Raw genomic sequence first — 21,418 nt, forward strand, 5'->3', positions numbered from 1 at the left:
ACCAAATCCTCCACTCGATCCATCGAGGCCGGGGTCCCCCAAGGGGCCCCGCTCTCCCCAATCCTCTATAACCTTTTCACGGCCGACGCCCCCAAAAACACTCACACCAAACTAGCCCTTTTCGCCGACGACACTGGCATCTACTACTCAAACCGAAACCTCAACTACATCGTTCTGACCCTTCAAAGACACCTCGACGCCTTCCAGGACTGGGCCGAAACCTGGAAAATCCAAATAAACCCGGACAAAACCCAAACCTTACTCATAACAAACAAACGAATTACTTACAAGACCCCCAAACTTACACAAAACGGCTCCCCCCTCGACTACTCCAAAACCATCAAGTACCTTGGGATAACAATAGACCCCAAACTAAATTTCAACGCCCACATCGCCAACGCCCTCAAAAAAGCCCACCGAACCACAGCCTGTTTGTACCCCCTTCTCAACCAAAAAAGCGCCATCTCCCTTAAAAACAAAATTCTGATTTACAAACAGGTCATCAGATCCCAAATTTGTTACGCTGCCCCCATCCTTAGCCAAACCTCCAAATCTGCCATTGCCAAGCTCCAAAGATTCCAAAACAAAATCCTCCGGCGAATGACGAGACCCCCCTGGTATGTCCGAAACTCCCAGATCCATGCAAACCTCAAAATGGAAACCATTGAGGACTTCATTTCGAGGCTTCACGACAAATTCAAAGCCCGCGTCCTATCACATCCAAACCCCCTCATCAAATCTACTTTCGCCCAAAAAATCCCAAAACATAACTTCCGCACACCAACCAGCCTCATGGCAAACCCCCCTTGGTACCACCCACCGTAGCTGAGCTGACCAAAATCCCCCAACAACAAACGCTTGACTTACAAAAGCCCCCCAACCTGCCCCCCGCGCAATTCGCTTCCTGGAGCCTAAAACATTAATGTAAAGTTCCCTCGCTAGTTTCAAAACCCACAAAACCGCCCAAAACAACGACCACAAACACAACACACCTCCGCTGAAAAGCAAACCCCCCAAACACCCCCACCCAGGTATCCTCGAGGTACCAGCACAAAGGACTCAAGGCCTTAAATGGCTAAGTCTGTTAAACATCCACGCACAGACACGTGCTTTTAAATTCGTTTGCTCTATATTTTTGCATATTTCATGTTTGCCAGGCTTTTTGGCCTTGGCTGTGAGATAGCCACAATAACATTCGAAAAGAAAACCGAAGACACGTAATAAAGTTATTTCTACATATCATGTATGCTTTGACAATTGCAGAAGCAAATTACTATTTTAATCAATTCATGAGAGACAATTTTGTTCAAAAATATAATAATCTAAAAGCCTACGTAAGAAAATTTTGGCTCGGAAAGGAAGAATGGTGTTTGTGTTTTAGAAAAAATGTGATGTGATTTTACAAAGGTGCAGGGCGTTTAATATGTGTGCCTTAGTTGATTTTATAGTTAAAGTTTTTGAGTCATACCACAAAAGGCACATTTTATCATTTGCTAATAATCGGTCAACAAAAAAAAATTTTTGTTAATGAAATTTTGTCAGAAAATTCGAAATATGAATGTACAAAAAATTAATGCACAGATGTATTCAGTAAGTAGTAATGCAGACCCATCTTTAATATATACAGTGAATATCGATTTGGCTATGTATGACTGTCCGTATGGCGCCAACAGAAAGTTTTGTAAACAAATTTGTGCGGTTCAGAAAAAATGTGCAATAGTTCTTAAAAATGCCCCATTATTAACATCAAATGATAAAAAAATTATGCTATGCTAAGTCTGGGATATGACGTCTCTGAAGATTTTTTTGAAAACATGGATGTGAATTTTAAGGAATGCGATATAAAAGTTGACAACACGACTAAACAAGAAAGCCGTCGTGACCTATCTTCAATAACCATTTTGCAAACGGAAAATGGCGAAGTCATGAAGTCTTAAAGTTATAAGAAACATTTGCCCGCTATTGATGAACGTAATTTAAATTTCACAAGACTTTCTGAAATGGCTTCAGAAAATAGATCTATCGATCTAGCAAATTCAATTATTAAATTGAATGGTACTCTCAATAGAATAAAAACGGCCTCTCAATTGGAAACGTGTATTTGTAATATTCGGAAAACGCGATTTTCTGTAAATATAGGAGTGCAACCTACATCCATTAGCAGGCGAAAAAAGGCCTGGTCTTACTTCTGAAGCCAAGCAAATTCAGTCGGAAAGGCCTTCAAATCAGGAAGTGGCAAAAAGCGAAAACGAAATGTAGGGAAAATATTACAGAAAACATGCCAATCACACAATTCCAAATCACACAGTATAAATTAATATGGTTTCTAAGTGTTACAGGATAATACTTAAACCTATAAAATAAATATAACTCTTATTTAGGCTTAATATATTTTTATTTAATAGTTAACGGTGTTTCAGATATTTAAAAATGGATGTTCCTATTTTAGTAGATTTATAATTTTTACCAAAAAATTCGTATTTTATTCCGTTAGTATAAAATTTGCACTGTTATGTTGAATCTTTGTTGCAAGTTCAAGAGCTTGAAAATATGGTTTGTAAAGTTATACTATATTCTGGCTTATAAATTTGAATTAAGTAGCTGGGGTGCAGTAAATATTGGCTAATAGGCCGTCTAAACTGTTGCCAAAATTTACTGTGAATCAGAGTATTTCGATTTAGGCGGTGTGCTAAACGCAGTAAACGTCGGCAATGTAAAATACGCATCTTTGCTAGGTGATTTTACACTGCGCTTCCTAGCACCGTTGCTCTGTAAATAGTAAAGATTGGTAATACGCAACCGGGACAGGATAGAGCATGGTACAGGGTGTTGAAAATACTATGTCTTGTAGATGATGCTATTTTAATGGCTGAAAACAAAGATATCCTACAACGAATGTTATAGCTATTGCAAACAATTGCTGAATGGATGGTCATCAGAAGAGAACCTATCAGATGCAAATTAGCCCTTAATGACAAGCCTATCAGTAGAACAATCCATATGCAAAAACATATCATGAAGTACGGACTCAGGCCATCAAGGCATCAAGAATATATGGTTGCTAAAGAGAAATTATATGGAAGAACAAACATATAACAGCAGAAAGCAAAGTCTGTATCTACAAAACCGCGGTGAGGCCACTATTGACATGCGTGGAAATCCAGAAACCCGAGCTGAAACCTCCAAGACAAGGAGTCTGCTAAGAAGCACGGAGAGAGGTGGCTGTATCTCACAAACTATTGAGTATATGAGTAATAACAATAAATATATGAGTAAAGTGACCCAAAGAAATTGTTGAAAATTACTTTGAAGTTCACAAAATGGCCGCTAGAAGGCAAAACTGCAACATTATTCAATAATTAAAATACATTTTAAACACAGGTTTTTTGCAGTTTTGGATACGCCAAGATATTGTAACGGAAATGGCCTGGGGTACTCACGTTTGGAATGGGGGGATCGAAATTGATGGTATTTCAGTAAATGGGAGCCCCATTTACTGTCAAATATGACACTGACAAGCGGGAAATTTCGCACCTGGGCTGGAGAGTCAGTGAAGTGACAGCAACGACCGGGTGCAGAAGATGTTAAACCCCGCGAGTCGAAAGAGCGAGTTTATTTTTGCGTAATTTTGAAGTTAGTTTGTTCCTGTTCCGTATTTAAAGTTATACCGAGTGGAATAAAAGTTGGAAGCTGAAGAAAGAGTTTGATACCCGGCCATCCACGGTACATTTGGTGTCAGAAGTGGGATTTACCAGAATCCAAGATGAATTTTGATAGAAACAAGAAGTAAATCAAAGAAGGAAGACCCTGCACTGGAGAACCCCAGTTTGATTGCACTGCTCATGCAGATTAAAGACGAAATGAGCGACAGCAGTAGGAAAAAAATGCACAAAATGAATGACAAATGGACGACATTAAGAAAGTGATGAAAGAAATGATATTTAAAATGGACGACAACGCTAAGAAATTTGAAGACTTGAAAACAACCGTTGAAGGCAAACTAAGGAACATCGAGAAAGTGACTGATGATTTGGAAAACACTGAAATCGTGGACAATCCTCCAGTAGTGAAAGAGCCAGAATATGCAAATCCAATAGTTCAAGAGCCGAAAGTTGATCGAGAAGATGGTATTGTCGAGATCACGAATGAACAAATTGCTCAGGGGCATTTAGAGGAAATTCAGGTGGAGCCCGAAGTGGTTAGTTCTGATCAGAAACTGTCCTTAGATGGGGAAATAACTGATTCAGTTGTCTCTGAAGAAGATGATATGGCTAAAACTAATAACTCTTGTGAAAACTTACCAGGTATTATACTATCAAAAGTAACTGTTTCAACAGAGAAAAACTCTCAAGTGAGGAAAGAAGTCGACTCTGTGGAAGAGACATTAACAGCGGCGAAAGTGAAGGAAGTGGTAAACACGGAAAGTATAGCAATTTTGGAATCACATGACGAACATGCTGAAGAACTCCCATCATACAAGGTGATTACGGACGAAGCGACTATTGTGAAGATTGAAGAATTGTCGGTTGCTGATAAAACTGTGAGTGATAAAATCGAAGACATCACTAGGCCAGTGGAACATGAGTATGTCACTATGCAGAAAAATGCGCAAAATCTGCTTGAATCAGCGAAAAGTAAACCCGAAATATTGCTCAGAAGGAAAACTGTGGAAGCGGACTTAGAAAAAGTAGTTTGTTTGAGTGAAGAATTATCTGATTCTGAGTGCAATGGGCTAACTAGCGATAAACCCGTACATGACTTGCCAGCATTAGATGAAGACGCCAATTTAATTAAAATCGCTACTGAAGTTGAGCAATTTTTCGACCCAGAATTGCCGATAGAAGAAAACATTCCCATCGAAGAAAATGCGCCAGCCGAAGCTCAGCCTGATGTAGAATGCATAATAATAATAGATGCATACGCTGCATCGAATTTGGAGACTCTTTTAGCAGTGGCGTCATTACAGAACGAATCTGTTATTGACATCATCAGAGAGCGTCGACGGTTAAGCAAAAATGAAATTAGGGAAAAGGAAGCCATCGATAATGGACGAGCCAACTTGCTGAGGAACGAGCGGGCGCAGCAGTATCTGTTCGATGCCAATGAGGCCGAGAGCTGGATGAGCGAGCAGGAGCTCTACATGATGGTGGAAGATTGGGGCAAAGATGAGACCAGCGCCAGGAACTTCATGAAGAAGCACGAAAGTCTGGAAGCGGCCGTTGAAGCTTATGCGGACACCATCAGTGGACTGGGTGAAACTGTAAATGCCCTGTCGGCTAAAGGACATCCCTTAGCCGAGCAGGTCGCTGTTAACCAGTCGCAACTGGATTGTACTACAACAACTGTATGCCGGACTGAAGGATTTTCCGCAAGAAGGACGCGCTAAGCTGGATGAGGCTTTGCAGCTCTTCCTGCTCAACAGAGACGTTGGCGACTTGGAGCAGTGGATAGCTGATCGCGAAGTGGTGACCTCTTCTCACGAACTGGGCCGAGATGCTGGTTCTGTTTCAACGCTGCAGCGCTTCAGAACCAAGTGCAACAGATCCAAGCAGAATCGGCCAAGCTTCAAGCCAGCTATGCGGGCGACAGAGCTAAAGAGATCACAAATAGAGAACAAGAAGTGGTGTCTGCGTGGGCCAGTTCGCGAATGGTTTGCGACCAGCGCAGAGGAAAACTGGCCGATACTGGCGATGTGTTCAAATTCTTTAACCTGGTGAGGACGCTGATGCAATAGATGGACAAGGTGGTGCGCCAAGTGAACACCAGCGAAAAGTCGCGCGACGTCGGCGGCGTTGAACTGTTGATGAGCAATCAGAAGAGCCCTCAGGCAAAATTTAAAGTTGTCCACATTCACCGTTTGGCCAGATATAACGATGATCCAGGAATTACCTAATCGGGGCGATTAGAGGGGGCGCAGTGTAACGGAAATGGCCTGGGGTACTCACGTTTGAAATGGGGGGATCGAAATTGATGGTATTTCAGTAAATGGGAGCCGCATTTGCGCCCCATTTACTGTCAAATATGACACTGACAAGCGAGAAATTTCGCACCTGAGCTGGAGATTTCGGGAACCGTCTGGGTTACCTGGAGGAAACTATATAAGCGGCGACGAGAACCAGAGGTGAGTCAGTGAAGTGACAGCAACGACCGGGTGCAGAAGAGGTTAAACCCCGGAAGAGCCGTCTGTTATTGTTATTGTTTGTGAAGTAGACGGTAGTTTTGAAGTTAGTTTGTTCCTGTTCCGTATTTAAAGTTAAATCGAGTGGAATAAAAGTTGGAAGCTGAAGAGTTTGATACCCGGCCATCCACGGTACAATATGTTGAAAGTATTTTCATTCCATTCTTGAGAGAACTTCACTTATTTATTTAAGGAAGGTTATGCTGAGCGTTAAGTTCGAGCCTAACTGCAAAAATGGATTACACCAACCGATGACACGATCTTAAGTTCGTCTTTGAAAATCTTAAATTTAAGGACTCGTTATCGAGTACTTAAGCATGACAGCCTTCTTCCAACCTCACTTTAGTCTAGTCACGCTAGTTAGTCAAATATACAGCATACGTATATAAATGCGTAATCGTAATGTCCTATTTTCAAGAAATAAGTACCTACGTACATCATGAATTTTGAATTTCAATGTTTCATGAACGCCCTTTCTGACTATTTGGGAAAATGAGAGATGGCGGAGTTTCATTTGGCTGTACCCAATTACCATCAAAAGGAGCAAGTGAATGATCCATACAAGATCTTATTATTTACTATGGATAATATTTTATCTGCATTGCCCCTTGGAACCGAAGGCACAACTCCTCCGCCACCAGTTTAATAACGTTTTTTTCTGATTGGAAATGTGCTTCCGGATGCCTTATTTTTGGTTATTGTAGAATTTCCTGATTGTTGCGGTCATACGCGGAATTGTTGTTTAAAAATGAATTATTAATTGTTTTAACAAATAGCATTAAATTCGCCCGTTATTTTCTAGCATGTTCGCTGCTTTTCTTGGGAAGGCACGGCATTTGTTTTGTTTTTTTAATTTTCGATGACATCTTAATGAAACGCGACGAGCTCTAAAAGAGTATCTCTTTCAGAAGCGCTAAAATTAAGAGACCATTTCTGTTTTGTAGCCATTAGTGAAACAAAATTTTAAAAAGATCTCGAATTTCGGTTAGAAACAACACAGACATACATAACAGAACGAAAAATACTGAGTTCTCGTTATTGCCTGAAGCTTAGCTAAGAACACGTGAAAAACGGATGGTGCAACTCATTGAAGCTTAAGTCGGACTTAAATTTTAAGGTATACTTAGGTAAGGACGCGGTTAGAAAAAGTTTAGTGCATGTCAGAAAGTTAAATATTGGTTCAAAAAGTCATTGATAGCTCCGCATTGGCTTAACCAAATTCGAAATTTAAATTTTAGTAAATTAATCTCTTTATTTACTTTATACTTTAACTCATGCTTTAAAATATTCGCTCTTATGATTGCATCTGGCTGCGAGAGGGCGTGTCATCAAAGGTCGTCAAACTTTGTCGTTTTTCTTCAATTTTTTAAATGAAATTATGTAATATTTACGCTGCGTAGAAAGAGAACGAAATAGTGAAAACCGCATATCGATACAATTTTTTGCAACTGAAGATATAAATAATTTTATAGCGTTTTTACGTCAAGTATTCCGTTTCGTAATAACAAATAAATTTGCTTGACAATCTAGTCAATCTTGAAGTTTTTAGACTCTTCTAAAATCCCTCTTACAAACGAAGATGCTTTTGAGATGTTAGCAGTTTACTTTGAATGCTTGCAAAGTGAAGTTATTGCATCAAGAGTGTATGAGGTGCGGCGCGTTTCCCAGGGAGACACCGATATAACTGCAGATTTTTCACTCGTCTTGAGCAACGATTACAGACTACAGGAAGCATCCACCGTCTAGATTGTGAAGATTCCGTAGTGGTCGCACTGAGGAAAATGTTATAAATGTTTTACCATATATTGAGTCAATTGAGTTCAATCCTCATTTAAGGGCTAGGGCAAACGGCAGTTCGTACGATCTTGAGAAAACATAATATGTCAATAAATACAGGGTGATTCAAAATTGGCGTCATTCCTCGGGGGGTGTTGTCTGGCGGTGTTATAGAGTGCCCCTGAAAGGCCCTGATTCGATTATGTCCAATACTTGTTCATCTGTGCTTGGAAACCGAACATCGATTGTCGTCCACTATCTTCCTGGAACTACTTTCCTTGCCCTTTGTTGGCGTGAGTTCTTTCAGCTTCTGCCATGTTACTGTAGAATTTCCCCTGAACTAATCGCAGATCCGCAAATTCGTGAAAGGAAATTCAAAGTAAGTCACAGTTTGACAGATTATTGTTATTATTGACAAGGGCTATCCACCTGTAACTATCTGTTAATGGCAAAAAACATCATTGCCGCTGTGCCTTTTCATCAAAAAATTGTAGAACAGAACTTTTTCAAAATCGAAAATTTTTGTAATATGAAGCAAAGATCGTAATTTTTCTTTTTGAATGCTTAAGTATTCCAATATGCTGCCAATTAAACATGGAACTATTTCAAAATAATGCTTAATAGCACAGGTGAAATTCGATCTTCAACTGTTAATATCTTCTAGAAATTTTCGAAAAAAAAATTTTCAATATTTTTCTTGTACTCCCCAAGTGAGCCTCCATCACCCCTTAAAAGGAATGACGCCAATTTTGAATCACCCTGTATGATCTATTACTTTTTCATTTATTTTCACTATTGTATATTTTAATACACTCTTATGGCTAAATATGTAATGTTAAAGTGGTAGTTAAAACATATATTTTTTTAGACTTTACGACTGTTAGATCGTTACTACGTCGTTCTTCGCCAGGCTTTGTCACATCAAGATTTTGAGAAGCTTCTGGATCATTGCCATTGGCTACTAAATATAATTCGAGATGATCATCAGTTTCTTACAAATTACTTTGAACAAATGAAGCTCTTTTTAACCAATCAATGGGGAAGTTAATTTGCATAATTTGCATTACTGGTCCAGGACAAACACTCACTAGCTGCAGGAAGTTGAGCATCAGGGTCGATTTAGTGTCAATATTTGATGCGAAATAATTGAGAGCGAAATTATTGTCCATTTATATTTGAACCGAAGCTAAATAGAAATATATACTTAGACTTCTTACAAAACCAACTACCATCACTTCTAGAAAACATACCGTTGCGAAAGGGAGTGAACATGTTTTTTCGACAAGATGGGTGCCCGGCTCTTTTTCGGTAAATGTCCGTCGATTTTTACAACGCTTATCGCGATAGATGAATAGGACGAGGCTGTTTATTCCCGTAGCCTGCTAGGTCACCTGATCTAACGTATGTGGACTCTTATTTGTGGGGGACAATAAAATAGATTGTTTACCAAACCGGACCAACTTTCAAACAGGACCTAATAAGCAAAATTAAGCATGCAATTCATCACATTCCTGTCGCAGAAGTATGTATAGTGAGCTGTTTTAGCTACGAGAATGAGGATTAGCAATGCATTCGAAATGATGGAAAACATTTTGAGCATCTAAGCAGGTTTTAATCCCAAGGGTGCATTTCGTCCTCAGGAATACTCATAATGCGTGAAATATAACAATCGGTTCTTATCAGGACCAATAATTGCCATGTCTTATTATAATATCATTGTTATTGTCAAATTGTTTACATCTTCGGTTGCAATAAATATAACGGTGTGTAGTTTTCACTATTCTGTGTTTTTTTATCCCCTTTCTAAGCAGCTAAAATATTATAAATCTAATATATTAAATATAATTAAAAGATTGACGACCTTTTACAACGCGTCCTCTGGCGGCCAAAGTGGCAATCATATGGGCGAATATTTTACAGCAGGTGTTACGGTAAATAGGGAGCTTTTCAAATGCAATTTAAACGTTGAATTTTGTTACGCCAATATGGAGTTATCAATAACTTTTTGAACCTTTATTTGGCCTTTCCCCACTACTTTAGTTGCCTAAAGCTAGCACTAAAAACAAGAACAACTAGATTCCAACAAAAAATAAGTAAAATTTTCTCAGGAATAGGACTAAAGTATTTTCAACATACCTTAGCCTATCTGACACCGCAAAAAAAACCGTATTTCAAATTTACTGTTGCACTTTCGCCCTCTAGTGGCCATTTTGCGAACTTCAAAGTAATTTCCAGCAATTTATCGTGGTCCCTTTGCTCATATTATTTTTTACCTGAATTCGATACGACTAATGGTTTGTGAGATACGGCCGACCACCTCTCAGTGGCCCACCCGGTACAATAAAAATAATAACAGTACGGGATCAAATAAGAAGCACGGCCATACGTGATGAACTGAAAGTTCGGGACATCGTTCGGTTTGTACGGTCAAGACGCCGAAACTGGAAAGATCACGTGAAAATAATGAACCATGATCGATGGCCAAAATGGGCAAAGAACGAACAGCCAAATTCAAAGCGCCCACCTGGCCAACCACCAGAAAGATGGCACGAGAGTTGAACATCGATATCACAAGAGGATCTAGATAAACAGAAAATGAACATGATCTTGAAAATATACAGTCTGATGTCTATAAAGTCTGATGCATACATTTTCGGACAAGACTTGGGAAACTACTATATACCTCCAATTGCTGCACTGTCAATCAATCCATAGAAGTTTCATCCCATATTTATAAATCACCCTCAGACCACTCAATGCAACTACATTTATTAGAGCGTGTTTTATGTTAAACAGTTCACCTTGCATAACGGGAATTAAAATAATAGGTATAGTGTTTAAGTGATCATATGGCAAATAAAGAACTTACTCTTTCTGGTTCCTCATCATCCGTACCGCTAATATCACCATTATCATCAGTACTAAGTTGAATCCGATTGAACTGATTGTCTGCCAATATTAGGGTTCTTAAATTATCAAGGCGCAAATGTCTCCTGTGGATACACACAGAATGTAACACTGTATGTCTAACTGATCTTGAAGAATGTCTCCTGACTGAAAATTCACAGAACAATTGTAAAATATCGCAATTCTTGAGAAAATCGATAAAATTGACTGCAATTTTTCAGTGCGTTTGATTTAGATGTTATTACGTACTTATGTACTTAAAAAAGTAACTACCAAACTTAATGAAGAACTGAAAGAAACAATAATAACGGGAGATGGGGGATGGAAGATGCATGGAAGACTATAAAAAGTAAGATAGTTGGAGTACAAAGAGAAGAACTAAAGAGTGAGGACAGTAAGAAACGGAAAACATGGATGACGGAAGACATTTTGGAACTTATGGAAGAGAGCAGAAAACACAAAAACAATGCACAGTTATACAAATAGATCCAAAGAACCATCGATACAAAAATCAAACAAGCAAGGAAAAAGTGGATAAATGAAGTGTGTAAAGAAGCAGAAGATCTAAACAGAAAACATGACACATTCAACCTCAACAAAAAATTAAAAGAAGCCTCCTATAATAACAAAAAACAAAATATACCCATCCTTGATAACAAAGGAAGAATTACAGAAAAAAACGAACAGATGCAAATCTGGGAAGAATGCATAGAAAAATCCTTCGCGGATAACACACCTGAATAAATTACACCAGCCGCCGACGTGGGAAGTGAAAGGACCCCCAATCCTAGACATAGAAGTTAAACATGCGATACAGTATGCAAAGAATAGGAAAGCTTGCCGCCCAGACGAAATAGAAATAGATGTATTAAACCTACTAGACAATAACAACATAAAACTACTAACACATCTCTTTACTAAGATCTATGAAAGTGGCGTAATACCAAAGGAATGGCTTAAATCCGAATTCATAGCTATACCTAAGAAAGCTAACTCACGAAAATGTGACAAATTCAGGCTCATTAGCTTGATCATACAGAATCGCATCTACAGAAAATGTGAACTAGATGTAAGTGACTCTCAATTTGGATTTAGAAAGGCCTTAGGGACCAAAGAGGCTCTCTACAACTCAAACCCTAATTCAGAAATGCCTAGATCACCAGAAAAAAATATATCTAGGTTTCATTGATTATAAAAAGGCTTTTGATAGGGTGCAACATGGAAATATTTTGAATGAAATGCAGAAGATGAAGTTAGACAGAAAAGATCTCCGCATAATTCAAAATCTTTATTGGAACCAAGAGGCTACCTTAAAATATTCCGGCAATACGACTAAAGGCGTCCACATTCAAAGAGGTGTCCGACAGGGCTGCGTCATGTCTCCATTGCTCTTCAACTAATACTCTGAATGCATATTCAAAGAAGCACTAGACGATGTCGAAATTGGTATAAAAATAAACGATAAATATATGAACAACATTAGATATGCAGACGATACCGTACTAGTTGCAGAAACTGTAGAAGATTTACAAAACAACATATTGGTAGAGTTAATAATGCTAGTGAGGCAATGTGACGATAAATGTTCAAAAAGCTAAAGTAATGGCAATAAACAAACCGGATGAAAACTGTCACATTTATCTAAATAACACCCAACTAGAACAAGTCCAGAAGTTCAGATACTTAGGAGTAGTACTAAATGATAAGTGGGATTCAGATTCAGAAAAAAAACACGAATATAACAGGCCAGAAACATCTACAACAAATGGAAGCAAATTATATGTAATCGTAAACTAAACTTAGTCATTCGACTCAGATTTATTAAATGCTACGTTTGGTCTGTTCTTTTATATGAAGTTGAAGCGTGGACACTAAAATTAAATACCATGAGACGCCTAGAAGCCTTTGAAATGTGGCTCTATCGCAGAATGCTCAGAATATCATGGACACAACACATAACAAATCAAGCAGTAATGAGCACCCTAAATAGAGAACTTGAACTAATAACAACGATTAAGAAAAGAAAGACCTCATACTTAGGCCACATAATGAGAAATGACAAATACAACTTGCTAAGGCTAATAGTTGAAAGAAAGATAGAAGGCCGGAAAGGAGTCGGCACAAGAACAATGTCATGGCTACGTAACATCAGAACTTGGACAGACATGAACGTTCAATTACTAGGAGCGGCAAAGAATAGGAAAGATTTTGATGTAGTGATCGCAAACCTCCAGTAATGGAGTGCACCAGAAGAAGATGTACTTACAGTATTAAACAATAAAAAATTTACTAGTTCTTTTCATGGACAGAAGGGTAATAGGAACGATTATAAAACTATTGTAAAGTTCAGTACCTACCGCCGACTTCAGCAGACTTGCCTTTAAAAGCTACATTATCCATATAACAAGCCAAATTAGCTAGTTCCATATTATCGTGAGCCTCAACCTGTGGAAGGCTAGGCCATACGGTGATCTGGTTATGGCTCAAATCTAACTGTTTCAAGGAACTTGGATAGCTGGTAATATGAGACATAGACCTCAAAGTATTGAAAGCCATATTCAGTCTAGTAAGATTTACTGCCAGGCAAGGAAGCACCACTGGAATGCTGGTAAATAAATTATGGGCCAGATTTAAAGCGGAGAGTTGAGAACACTTTTCGAGAGACGTTTCATCGTAATGGAATATTTGTTCAGTTACTTCTACATTTTTGCTCCAGATGTGATGGTGATTTACGTCCAATTGACTAAAAAGTAGTTAAAAAATTTACTCAACTGCCTGGTTGAACATAAAAAACGGACTGCATGATGTGTAAAATTAGATATCCTTGTTAGACATTTTTTAATTTAGAACAGATACACAATCAGTGAAATATTTCGAAACTTTTATGAAAAGTACCTCCTTGATAAAAGTTAAATCCTTAGAATGTCTAACTACAAATTGCAGCACTGTTGGAAACTTTTCAAATAATGATTTATTCCTACTTACAAATATGACCTTTCTTTCTTTCGGTATTTTACTGCAGGAACGGACTCCTCGTGACAAAGCATTTTATCAAACTCGGTTATTTCACTTTCGGAATCGTTTTCAGTTAAATTAGATAGATGACTCTCGCTTGAACTAACGCTCATTCTGTCCAAATTTTCTTTTACCTACAACACACATCAAATATGTATTAAATCACTGAAAAAGCATACAACCCATATCTGCCCGATCATCAAAAAGAAATATTAAGTTGAATCTAAAGTACCTCATTGGGTGCTGAAGGTAATTCCTTTAAAAGGTTGAATGAGGCATTTAATTCTTTCAATTTCGGAGCCATCCACATATCGTAAGGCAAGTGTTGCAGCTTATTATTTGAAATAACCAACGTTATTAAATTAGGTAATTTGAAAATTGCATCTGGAACTTGATTCAGTCTATTTTCTTGCAAATACAACTCTTCCAGAAGCGGGCAGCAGTAACTCAAATTTTCTTTTCTAACTTTCCTCTTGGACCCCTTTTTGACTGGTGGTACCTCAGGAATAGGCAATATCTCAATTCTATTTTGAGACAAATTTAAATATTTCAAGCTCTGCAGTTGAAATACGCCCAATGGAATTTGGCTGATGTTATTGTTTGACACGTCCAATCTCGTTATAGAAAACAAGGCAATATCGTAGCTTCGTGGATTTTGCTTCAGCTTCGGATTTAGATTTAAGGCAGCATCAATAAGCCATTGAAGTTTTATTTCACTTAAACCACATTTTTGGTTGTGCCAATTGATCATGGTAGGAGTATTTGGGAATAAGCTGGAGTAAGTCAAGCTTGAAATGTTGGCAAACATAGTTATATGAGTGGAGTTTATATTTTCCGTCATGGACTTTTTATTTATCTTGTACTCTGGATCAGGATGTGCCTGTAATAAATTAGAACTATTGAGTAAAGGCTCTAACAGTAAGCCGAATTAACATGATTAAACAATGTTCAGACTGATTGATTAAATGCGATAAAAAACTGTTTACGTGAATGCCAAAACCGAATAATTACTTTGGTAGACAAAAGTTTTGCTATCAGGGTCTCATCTTTGTTAGTCACAGCTATCACTAAAGCTTTGCAGTCATCATCTCTAGCTCCACGTTTGAGCAGGAGGTCTACAATAGGAACATCACGATTTCGGCAAGCTTCTACAAGGCCCGATGATGTATAGTTTAAATCATCCTCTATTGAACAAGAGCTGACATCCTAAAATGTATTAAAAGATTAGTGCTAACTTTGCTAACTTTTGATATACAATACAATACTCGAGACTTTATCTCACGAGGTATCGAAACGTTTTTATTAATCGTACCAATGAGAACATACAGAGTTTTAAGTGTGTCGTATTGTAAAATTAGTATTAAATATACAGAGTGCCCCAAAACATCGTACGTGTGATTACATTATTAAATATACAGGGTGAGTCAGTTTATAATACGATAGGACTTTAGCGGTCGAAAGAAAATCTAATTTTAAGACGAAAGTATAATGCAAACATGTATCGAAAACCGCTTCGTTTTTGACTGTCACAATGGCAAAGTTAATATTTTATTTAAATTGTTTTTAAGTAAATCTGAAGATACTACAATAAAATTATAAATTCCGTGATTGATCGCAATACCACATCCAATAATGCCCAAGTTTTCGCCAAATTTAAATTTAAATAATACTAACTTTTTTGTACCGTAAGAAAGGTATTCTTGTTCGATTGCGCTAACAGTAACCGTTTTCGAGATTTTTTCAAAAAACTTTTTAATTGCAAATTAATCACAATAAAGTATCAAACTTAAAATAAACGATTTTAGATTTTTAGTAAATTTCTAATGATTGGATGTGGTATTGGGATATGTCCCAGAATATATAATTTTATTACAGTATGTTGTATATTTTATTACAAAGATTTGCGTGAAATATTAAAAAACATAAAATAAAATGATAATTTTTACTACGCTGTATCTAAAAAAACGAAGCCGTTTTCAATATACGTTCGAATGATATTTTCAGCTTAAAATTGTATTTTCTATCGACCGTTACAGGTCTGCTAATATAAACTGGCTCACCCTGTATAGATACTATAGACAATGTGAAACTGTAGAAGTATACAGGATGATTGACAAACTCAAAACAAGTCGTTTCCATTTAAGTTTTTTCTCTCAGGCCCATGGTTAACGAGACACAGGGTATTAAAGTTAAAAAAAAATTGGAGGTTTCTCTTTGCGGGGAATTATTTTGTAGGGGTCAGTTATACGTATATCTAGTCGTTCTCTCGTGAAACAAAATCTCGATAAAACCCGACCACCGTTACATATTGGTGAATTCGGGTAATCATTTTATCAAAACTTCGCCATTATTATGATAAAGCTTCTACAATTTATTATGTTGTCATAAAGTTTAGTATAAGTAATTGGTAAGAAGAAAATCTGTAAAAACGTACATCATTCATGTTATGATACGGCTTTATAATAGCGTTTGCATTTGCTCCTGCGTTTAATAGAGCTAATGTTATGTCATAGTGCTTGCCTCTAATTCCGGCATGTAGTGCTGTTTCTGTATTATTATTGCAGTACATATCGATACGAAGGGGACATACAGGTTTGGTGTTACCGTCAAACTGAAAATCAAAGAAAAATTATGACTTCAGGAACAATGAACTAAGGGATCAGTAGGTACTTGCCTCGTTATCTGCCGAACAATCTTTTGAGATGTGCAACTTTGACATAATACTCATAATCCCGTCTGAAATACGTCTTCTAGTTGGACTTACTACAGATTCAGATAAAGGAGTCAAATCATCTTCCTAGAAAAATGACATAATTAATTTACTTTTTAATTAAGATTAAGATATATTGAAAAATCGGGATTATTCTTATTTTTTATCAATCCCTCACCAAAAAGTCTGCTAAAAAATTAGAGACAGCCCAAAGGGCGGTAAAACAAAGCATGCTTGGCATATCATTAAGAGACCACATTAGAAACACCGAGCTAAGACGTAAAACTAAAGCCAGGGACATCGTGGAGGAAGTAGCAAAGATATTCGACATACGGCCAGATACAATACAATAACAGGAAAAGAAAATGGAGAAGACGCATGGGAAGAAATAAAAAACAACGTAAAGAACAGTGTCAAGGAAGCCCTAGGAGAAAGGGCAATAAACACAAATAAAAGAAACAATTAGCCATAGTTCACCACAGAAGTCAGGGAATTAGCAAAAGAGAAAAAAACGCTTACAGAAGGTACATCAACAACAGATCACCCGAACAATATGAAGTCTACAAAAGAGACAGCAACAGAAGTGATTAAACACCGCAAAAGAACATACTGGGAAAGGTTCTTGGTGGAAATGGACCTACACGGGGCCAGAAGAAGATCTGGAACAGGCTACGAAAGAAAAAAAATGAGGCAATGAGGAACTAGAAATAAATGCAATAAACCAAGAAACATGGGTAAGATACTTTGAAAACCTATATGAAAACAATAGCGAAAACAGCGATGATACAGAAATGGAAAATCGATCTGACTGAGAGAAGAACTAACGGCCATACAGAGATTAAAGACCCGAAAATCTCCAGTCACAATGACAACATTTCAAATAAATTACTTAAGTACGGAGGTCACAAAATCTGAGATTTAGAAAAGTTTTATTCGGAAAAATAAAACAAAGCGGAATGCTAACCTGCTAACAAAGCTAACCCAAAGAATGGAGAACTAGCATAACAATACCGATATGTAAAAAAGGCCCAAAACCGGACCGGAAAAACTGCCGAGGCATCACGTTACTAAGTAGTATACTAAAACTGCTAACAAAAATATTAGCAGACAAAATAACTGATAAAGTAGGAATTTCCGAGGACCAGCAGGACTTTCGCTGAAATAGATCAGCGACAGACGCAATATTTTTATTACGCCAATTGATAGAGAAATCCATTGAATTCAATAAACCAATGTACACATTCTTTGTAGATCTAAAGCAAGTATTTGACAATGTACAGCTTAAGGATGTAATTGACCGACTGAACCAAAAATATGTTAATAAGTGCCCCATAAACCTAATAAAGCGGCTTAACATAAACAATAAAATAATGTGAAGAACAGAATGTGGTCTAACAAGAGAACTTAAAGTCTCATCCGGCATTAGACAGGAAGGTAGTCTTGGCCCATGGCTTTTTAAAATCATAATGGACCAAATAATATAAAGTCGGAACGTCGATGCAGGATTCAGGACGAACAACCGCCGCCTGAGAATACTCTGTTACACAGACGATGCAATCTTGATACCAGAGAGCGAAGATGACCTACAACACCTTCTATACCCATTCAACCTAACAGCACAGAGGCTTAATATGCAAATTTTGAACGAAAAAACATAATCTATGGTAAAATCGTAAGATCCGATCCGATGTAAGTTGGTAGTGAGTGAGCGCATTAATGAGCACATCAGGCGATTAATTTCAACTATCTGGGGGTATAGGAATCGAGCAGCAGAAGCAGTCAATGAGGTGTACAGCCAACTCAGAAAAGCCGTAAGAGTATCAGAGTGTTTGCAAGATATAATTTATAAGAACAAATATATGACCACATAGAGCAAGGCACGAATTTATAAGACCTGCGCCAGGCCCATAATGACCTTCGCCGCCGAGACAAGAGCTGAAACGTCTGTTACCAAAAAGAAAATGATAACAGCGGAGATCAAAATCCTAAGAACAATAAAAGGGACCACATTGCATGAGAGGATACGCATCGAGAACACCAGAAGATAACTGGGAATGCAGGACGTTGTCAGATGGGTGAGAAAGAGACGCTAGTGTTGATGAGACCACATAGAACGAATCACTACAGACCGAATTACAAAGTAGGCCAAAACTGGCAGGCCCCCAAAACGCCAGTATGAAAGCTGGACATCAGGATCACAGGAAGGCTGATGACAGAATTGACAGGACGTTGTCCTTTTACACGAAGAAGAGAATAAGATATTTTTAAAGTGTTCTGGACCGACGCGCATATATTCCTAAACGTGTTTTTGCTAATTTTTTCAACTAACGAAATTAAAAGGCCCAAGATGCTGCAACTTTTTGAAACTATGTTCTAGGTGTGTTTGAAACTATGTGTAAAGGAATTATTAACAATACAAAAACAAACGTTTCACACATAACCAATGTTTTGCTCTTATGTCTAGGTACTTACTGAACTTCCAGACTGTATAATGCGAGTAGCTTTGACTTTAAAGTGCAGTATTACATCGATTAACTTCTTGTTCCCTAATAAAGATGCCACATATAAAATATTTTGGCCAGTTGCATCTCTTTCGTTTATATCAAACGGCATGTAATATTCCCATTGTTCAGAAGCATCCCTATCATGACATCAATCGTTTTATTAAAGTTGAAACAGGTAATAAATTATTTAAGCAATATTTTCTTGCTAGATTTAAAATTAATTGAAACCCGCATTTTCGCCTTAAGTGGGCACTAGTTGTAATGTAATGTGCGTAACTGTAATTTCAAAATCATTGTAAATATTTTTAATGTATTTTATTTTTGCTTGCTTTAGATAGTTTTCAATTAAATTGCTTTAGTATATAATCGCAAAATATGATGCAGTTGTAAATATTAATAGCGTGCCTACCTATATTTTCGCAGAACGCGAGTTGGATAAGGAAAATAAAATAAAAGTTCCAAAATGGCATAATGGCCATTGATGCATGCAGCATGTATTGGCAGCCATCTTTCGACAGTATGTTGCTAAAAATGAACATATAGAAAAGTTTTATACTTACAAATGGTGTTTCCCAGAATCCGTAAAAAAGCAATGGATTAGTTACCTGAACCAGTTCTGGAAATTTAATCAAAAGCATTTCTACAACTTCCCGTTGACCTTGATAAGAAGCTATGTACAAAGGAGAATATTTTGTAACAGAATGGCATCTTCCGTCAGCTCCAAAATCCAACAGGAGTTTTACTATCTGACGATTGCCCACTTCACAGGCACTATAAAATGATTCATTTGTTAAAAATAAATTGGTTTAAATAAATTGGGCAAACTTACGAAAATAATAATGTATTGGCCCCGCTTGGGGCCATGTTAACAATGAGTTCCGCATCGTTTTGCAAGGAGGATAAGAGTTGTTGCACTGAGTTCACATCCCCCTGAGAACAAGCGTGGCCAATGGCGGCATGGATGTCGAGTCTGGCTTTTTCTTTGGCATCTAATGTAAATTAAATAAATCTACAATTAGTACTTTGTATGTAGGTATAACTTACATATTAGTAGAAAATTGATAAATTATTTATTGAGTCAGAACTAGTTCTGATCAATCTAATATGTTGAGATAAAGTAGGTACCTACATTAACCAATTCAACTAGAGCCCGGTCTATTTGGCAATTCATAGCAATTTTTTCAATATTATTTTACTTTAATAGCAAAATATGTATTAATATACAGGGTGAGTTATTTTTGATTATAAGTACAAGAATCTTTGAAACCACAGCAGATCCGAGAAGAATAATGGGCAAATAATTGCAGTTTTAAAGGCTCTACTCAAAACAAATTTTGATTCCTCAAAACTGATTTTTTTTCTTCCTCAAAATTGATTACTCAAAATTTGACAGCTGTCAAGAGACTGAAGCTGAGCTGAAGAGAACTGTCATTTTTGTGTGTCATTAAATAGAGCATTTTATTACGATTTCAGTAATACAGGGTAATTCAAAATTGGCGTCATTCTTTTTAAGGGGTGATAGAGGCTCACTTGGAGAGTACGAGAAAAATATTGAAAAATTTTTTTTCCAAAATTTCTAGAAGATATTAACAGTTGAAGATCGAATTTCACCTGTGCTATTAAGCATTATTTTGAAATAGTTCCATGTTTAATTGGCAGCATATTGGAATACTTAAGCATTCAAAAAGAAAAATTACGATCTTTGCTTCATATTACAAAAATTTTCGATTTTGAAAAAGTTCTGTTCTACAATTTTTTGATGAAAATTCAAAGCGGCAATGATGTTTTTTGCCATTAACAGATAGTTACAGGTGGATGGCCCTTGTCAATAATAACAATAATTTGTCAAACTGTGACTTACTTGCTACAGTGAAATGCTACAGTAACATGGCAGAAGCTGAAAGAACTCACGCCAACAAAGGGCGAGAAGAGTGGTTCCAGGAAGATAGTGGACGACAATCGATGTTCAAGTTCCAGACACAGAGGAATAAGTATTGGATATAATCGAATCAGGCTCTTCCAGGGGTACTCAGGACACAATAACTGACACTTTCCCAAGCACCAAGTAAATACTGAGGAAAGGCGTTTGTACGATACACACAGCACAAGGAGATACAAATGGAGCACGAGTTAATTAACTGAATACAAGAAGCTGCTTGATAAGCGTGGATAAACAGAAGATTACACAGACAATAGCTTGTTTGCATTTAACCATTCAAATGTTTGGCGTTGTATGGATTACTTGTAAACACCAAACCCCGCAGAATTCGAGGTTATGAGAACAGATTGACGTTTCGAAATAGGTCGTTCAACGATTCCTGTTGAATT

General features: G+C 37.4%; 1 protein-coding gene across 8 annotated transcripts in view; it reads right to left on the minus strand.

Moving 5' to 3' along the window:
- Positions 1-21,418, minus strand: part of LOC109541915 (leucine-rich repeat serine/threonine-protein kinase 1) — a 444,231-nt gene that overhangs the window by 42,717 nt on the left and 380,096 nt on the right. For 6 of the 8 annotated variants that reach the window (XR_007282525.1, XM_048670748.1, XM_048670746.1 and 3 more), the window contains 11 exons: positions 19,920-20,079; positions 19,696-19,861; positions 19,500-19,615; positions 19,059-19,227; positions 16,551-16,673; positions 16,311-16,487; positions 14,888-15,082; positions 14,109-14,756; positions 13,847-14,010; positions 13,219-13,604; positions 10,824-11,008 (listed from right to left, as the gene is read on the minus strand). Coding sequence is in view for 7 of the 8 variants with exons in the window: in XM_048670748.1 (XP_048526705.1) it covers positions 10,824-11,008; positions 13,219-13,604; positions 13,847-14,010; positions 14,109-14,756; positions 14,888-15,082; positions 16,311-16,487; positions 16,551-16,673; positions 19,059-19,227; positions 19,500-19,615; positions 19,696-19,861; positions 19,920-20,079 (2,489 nt within the window). In the remaining variant the exon portion in view is untranslated. Of the gene's footprint in view, positions 1-10,823; positions 11,009-13,218; positions 13,605-13,846; positions 14,011-14,108; positions 14,757-14,887; positions 15,083-16,310; positions 16,488-16,550; positions 16,674-19,058; positions 19,228-19,499; positions 19,616-19,695; positions 19,862-19,919; positions 20,080-21,418 lie in introns of those variants that run through there. The other 2 variants (XM_048670747.1, XM_019910914.2) reach the window with 2 other exon arrangements.

This window comes from Dendroctonus ponderosae, unplaced genomic scaffold, assembly GCF_020466585.1.
Source record: "Dendroctonus ponderosae isolate FM_Combo_2020 unplaced genomic scaffold, Dpon_F_20191213v2 Dpon_F_20191213_1, whole genome shotgun sequence".
Classification (NCBI taxonomy): Eukaryota; Metazoa; Arthropoda; class Insecta; order Coleoptera; family Curculionidae; genus Dendroctonus; species Dendroctonus ponderosae.